This window comes from Echinops telfairi, unplaced genomic scaffold, assembly GCF_000313985.2.
Source record: "Echinops telfairi isolate 266 unplaced genomic scaffold, ASM31398v2 ScPeMD7_7468;HRSCAF=8506_0, whole genome shotgun sequence".
Classification (NCBI taxonomy): domain Eukaryota; kingdom Metazoa; phylum Chordata; class Mammalia; order Afrosoricida; family Tenrecidae; genus Echinops; species Echinops telfairi.
Genome location: NW_022111369.1, coordinates 18,732,661 through 18,738,491, shown reverse-complemented (window position 1 = coordinate 18,738,491; position 5,831 = coordinate 18,732,661). Strand labels below are relative to the sequence as shown.

At 47.0% G+C, this 5,831-nt stretch overlaps 1 protein-coding gene across 1 annotated transcript in view; it reads right to left on the bottom strand.

Annotated features, from left to right (window-relative positions):
* Positions 1 to 5,825, bottom strand: part of TSPAN5 (tetraspanin 5) — a 235,602-nt gene extending 229,777 nt beyond the window's left edge. Inside the window, exon 1 of the mRNA XM_004703276.2 lies at positions 5,678 to 5,825. Coding sequence (XP_004703333.1) covers positions 5,678 to 5,758 — 81 coding nt within the window. The 5' untranslated portion in view covers positions 5,759 to 5,825. The remainder of the gene's footprint in view (positions 1 to 5,677) is intronic.
* Between the last annotated feature and the right edge of the window lie 6 nt (positions 5,826 to 5,831).

The following is a 5,831-nucleotide window of genomic DNA, read 5'->3' as shown; positions in this document are numbered from 1 at the left end:
TGATCTTTATGTGGGAAAAGGCTGACTCACATCAATAAGGAGAGCCGAATAATGCAGTCCAGGAGGGAGCGCATTTACTCATGTTTGGGTACTTTCCCTCTGCGAGTGAGTTCCAGAACTGTTCATGCGCTCTGGACTTCAGCTGAACGTCGGCTTGTAGTGTCAAAATCTCCCGTTCCGTATGAAAGTGATACGTTTTGTCTTCTTACTTGGTCCATCTCACCCACTCATTTTAATACCCTTTCTTACGTTTAAGAGGAAAAGTCAAGGTCTAAAAATTGGCGATAACTTAGCTTGTCAGTTTTGCTGCACTTAGAGCAGTTGTTTGCGCATGTGTTTGACACCTAAGATTGCAACTGATTGGCTTTGCTGTATATCAATTAAGTGATGGAATTGATGATAGGCTATCCACACTACGTTTGCGATCCCTAGTAGATCACGATTGACGTATTAAGCACCCCTGTTCTAAGGTGTCTCCGGTTAGAGCGGAAGCACCAACCCTTCAGGTAGCAGGGAGGCGCGTTACCATTTGTACTCCCGGACTCCTCGAAGGGCAGCCTGACCTGGGACTACTACTGACACCAGTGAGGCTTCGGTGGATCACTGGCTGAACGCTTGCCTTCCTTGTAGAAGACCTGGGTTAAACTCCTGGCCACTGCACGTGATACACAGCCAGCACCCATCTGTCAGTGCGTTGCTATGATGCTGAACAAAATGCAGTGAAGCTTCTAATCTAGATGAAGGTGGGCAGCAAGGAAGACCTAACAATCTACTTCTGAAAGTCAGCCAGTGAAAATGTGATAAAACACCAGATTTCTAACAGATCGGGAAGCAGCATCGCCTTCCATTGTGCATGGGGTCAACACAAGTCAGGGACCACCTTGATGGCACCTACCAAGGACAACGGTACCAAAGTACCAGACGAAGGTGTGCTAAAGTCTCTCTTGCCCAGCATGGAACTAGTATGAAATCTGGAGACATTTACAAAATTTACATTGACCATTTATTCAACATTCAGGCATTTTACTAATACATTATGTGTTTAGATCCTTAAAATTATCATCCCATTGTTGTTGTTGTTGTTAGGTGCGACTCACAGTGACCCTATAGGTTGCCACTCACAGTGACCCTGTGTACAACAGAATGAAACACTGCTTGGTCCTGCGCCATCTGCATAATTGCTATGTTGGAGCCCATTGTTGCAGCCACTGTGTCAATCCATCTTGCCCATGTCTTCCTCTTTTACTGCCCCACTACTTCACCAAGCACGATACCCTTTCTCAGGGGCTGGTCTCGCCTGGTAACTTTCCAAGGAGCAACACTCTACTAGAGAATGTTATCTTTCTTTTTATAACCAAGAAAGTAAGGCTCAGGGAAGCAGGCTATATTTTCATAAGCTGGCCACCACCCACAGAACCTTCTTCATTGTCACCTTGGTACTCCCTGTCAAGAGGTGGGGGGTCTATTTCTTTACCCCTCCTTAAACCTAAACAGGCCCCCAGAGAGCCTTCACGAATGGACTGCTTGAAAGGGACACTGTCCCAGCTCCTCATGTCGCCTCCGCTAGCTAGAAGCGAGGTTCCGCTTCTGTTTCAAACACAGGAAGGAGCCAGGTGTCATGCTGCAGTCAAAAGCCCTGGTCTAGCTTTCCTCCAACATCAGCTGCCTGTCAGAACAGTAAGCCATCGTGCACACGCAGCCTCAGTGAACCTTCAGATAACGCCAGCCCCAGCCACCTCACTGAAACTGCATGCAGCCCCAAGTGAGAATCGCTCAGTTGAGCATAATCAAATCACTAAACTGTGAGGCATAATACTAAAGTCGTGTTTCAACCACAAGGTTTTAGGGTTGTTTATTATGTGGTTGTTGTGTGCAGTTCAAGTCAGCTCATGGCGACCCAACTCATAGGACAGAGTAAAATCCCCCCATTGGGTTCCCTAGTTTGTAAACCTGTACAGAAGCAGAATACAAACAGTTTTCTCCCAAGCAGCAGCTAGTGGGATAGACCCACTGCCCTCTTGGTTAGCAGCTGAGCCCTTTAACCACCAAACAACTAGGGCGCTATTATATAACCATAACTAGAATACTCAGATCAATAAACTTGCCTTGGCGCATAGTAGGGTTAAATGTCACAGCCTGAATTCAAAAGGGTTCAGAACCAAAATCCATTCCTGATGGGCAATGAGGTGTAGGGGGTTCATTACCCTAAAAACATGTCTTTATAACAAACCCCTCCTTTCCCCGTGCCCCCAGTGGCCTCAGGGTTTTCTGAGAAATGTCCCAAGTACAGTGACACCCCTGGTAAAAGAAGTTCCCTCTGTCTTCCAATATAAAACAGGGACAACAAGGTTTTCCCCCCACTCTCTGTGATAACTAATGAGAAAGGAACCTGGACGAGATGTTGATTTTGTTCATCAGAATATCATCACACTGTTATGTAAAAAGACTCAGATTTTACACATGAAACCGAAACTCTAATAAAAATAAACTTCATGACTCACAGGACTGCCTTGGAGATTCACGGTGGGAGTAAGAGAAGCAGGCACACTACAGCCATAACTGAATAAGCCCTGAGGAAAACCAGCAAAAGAAACCTCTTCAAATGGAAAATCCTTATGGAAGAAATGAAGACAGTAAGACTCATTTTCAGATGAGTCTCAGTAAAAAAAGAAAATCTTTTATTTAACAAGTGTCTCAATAGCTGTTATTTCCATTAGCTATTAGTGGCCATGTCTTGTATGTATCCCCACCACCACCAGCAGCAGCATATTGGAACATGATGCAGTTGTTCAGAACTAGAACCTTACAGCTCAACCAACTCCCTTCATTTCAACAGCTATGAAACTAAGACTCAAAGAAGCTAATAGGCTTCCAGAGTCAAAATGCCACTTCACAAGAGAACAAAACTGTCAGTACTGGGGCTATCTTTGTTCAATTTTATTTTACCAAGACTAGGCCGCCCAACGTCTTTCCGATTCAGTCCAGTGTTTCACAGTGTGAAAGTGAAAGATCAGAAAACCATGAGACCTGTTATCAACACCTTCGTAATTTACAGGAAGAGCACTGCGTCCACTGTTTCTGGTGGTCACACTTAAGCTGGTGACTATAACGAGCAGAGATTTGCAACTTTTCAGAACAGCCTGCTGAGTTATTATTGGCCCCCATTTCTCTGTCACTAACGCCTTAGTCTAAATTACTTTAATCAAGTAACATGGTTATTGAGTCCCATTAATCATTACTAGAGACTATGACACTTATAACCTGGAAGGTTTATGTAAGGGGTGATTCGGGAACACAGAGCAGAAAAAGAAAGGTGTTAGGAGGTATCTAAGTGAAAGTTGTTGAGTCCGGAATAAAAAGGAAAAGGGTGTCTAGCAAATGGTAATATATCAGTTGCCACTGAGTTGATTAGAACTCATGGTGACCCAGGCTTGTCAGCATAGAACTGTATTCCACAAGGTTTTCAATGGCTGGTTTTCAGAAGCAGATGGTCAGACTTTTCTCCCAACACACTTCTGAGTGGACCTGAACCTCCAGCTTTGTGGCTTGACCTCCCAGGTGCTCCAGGGTAAGAACACGGCCATCATAACACAGGCACCTATTTTAACGGTGTTTCGTGGGGAGGCTGCTTTCCTTCTACAAGAAGCCGCTCTCAAGTTTCCCATGAAAACTCCTCCCCAAACAAAAGGGCTCCAAAATCAGGCTAGATGTGATTCGATTCAGGAACGCTATGTGAATACTCCTCAAGTTCTCTCCAGTCCCTGGGGGTTTGCTACAATTCCATGTACAAAGTTAAATTGGCCTCAGTGTGCTCTCCAAAATTATACCAAACTGTGAAGGAAACAGGCCCACATCCCTTTATGTCCTTTCCACCCGCTGCTATGAAACTCCAGAGAAACTAGCTAAGTGCTTTTTGTCACCTGGTAGCTGAAATGTGCAACTTTTCCAAGTATTCAAGTACACTACCCAGATTCACTACCCCAGCAAAGAGTAGTCCCAATTCTGCATCCCCTGCCCCTCAACGTCACTAAGTTTTGGGTTCCAATAAAATCAAAACACCTCACTCAAAGATAGAACTACCTACTGCTTTAAACCATTCCAGCATGGGGGTAGGCGGGAAAGAAAAGATAGAAAATAATTTCTCACTCATATATTTGTAGTAGTGTTTAATTATGGGGACGAGGGATGGCTGCTGATAGAATCTGGACAATCACTAGGAGGGGGTGGAAAAACCTGCTTGTGAATGACTGGATATGATATTTATTCACGTGCCCTCCCTCATTATCTTTATGGGTCCTGAGGACAGATGGCATGTTGACACAGAAAGTAGTCTCCAATCGCTGCCATTTCCTTTTGCAAAGCATGTGATCAACACAAGACATATAGAAAATGGGGAGAAAAACAGAAACCGCCCAGTGAATGTATAGTAGAAAGACAAAAATGTAAAGAACCGCATGAACAAGCAGTCTGGCCGATACATACATTGACAGGAAATGGCCAAAATGAAAGGAGAAGCAGAATAAATACACCCTGTGTGCTCACTGCCCTGGCTTATCGCTGACCCCGCAGTTGGATCATTGTTTACCTCACACAGAACCTGCACTCACCAGCAACTTGAGTGAACCCCTTCCACTGCCTCCATCTTTCCTTCCCTTGGGGCGAGGGCGCCCAGGGAAGAAAAATAACATTGTGGTCTCTGAACCCATGGCTCCCCTTGCCCTGGTGAACTCTTTGTTCGGTTGCTGAACCTGCTCGTGGGAGATCAAGGAAAAAATCAAAACACAACAAAAGAGTAAGCGTCCCAGCCTATGTACAATAGGTGCCAATACACTGTCGGGCTGGCAGAGCCTGGTTTAAATCCTCTGTTCAAGCCCTCACTTCTCTCGGTACCCCCAATGGAAACATATCTCGCACGCCTTCTCCCTCGCATTTCTCCAAGGTTTCCCCTAAAATGACCTGCTCTGTGTCACTCCTCGGAAAAGGAGGACGTGAAACAGATGTTGATGGTGACTTGTTATTACACTGACAAGGATACAGAAACAAAAATCCCTGGACCCCACACGCCCACTGGCCAGTCCTTTCCAGCTGTAGTGGACGAGCGTGCAGGAAGCGTTACTGACGAGCACAGTACAGAACCTTATACCACCGCATCTGCATCCCACACAAAGCCCGAGATGGTGCAAGAAGATCCACGCCGAGCGCGGCGCCGAGCGGCCGCGGCACACCGAGCCAAGCCCGCGTCCAATCAGAGGCTCGGTATCAGGTGGACCCCCGGGTGGGCTCGGCCCGATTAGCCTTCCCTATCATGACCCCACGCTCTCCCAGCATCCGTATCCCACGGGGAGCAAATCTTAATTCGCGTGGTTGCTCGTCTCTCGAACTGCCCGATCATTTTCTTTCATTTCCAGTCCTGCAATTGCGCCCCGGAAAAAGACACCCCAGGGCCTGAAGGCACCTTTCCAGCTCGGTTTTCTCCCCCCCACCCCCTTCTCATCCCTAGAAAGGATTAGACGTTTCCCTCTCCAAGGCGCAGGCTGGCAAGGCAGAAGGCAAACGTCCCTCCCCGCGCGCGGGCAAGCGCCCGAGGGGCTGCGAAAAGTAGCAGCAGCGGCGTGGGGGGATCGTTAGGAATCGATCCGGCCACAACAGTTGAAATCCCAGAGGCGCTCCAACTTACCCAAAATATGACATTGAAGCCGAAGATAAAATACTTGATGCAACAACTGACTTCAGGACCCTTGTAGTGCTTCCCGGACATCCTCTGGGTTCATGAAGACACTTGCCCCGGCAGCCCGAGTTTGGCGCCGCGGAGCCCGGTGGCTCGGAGCGGC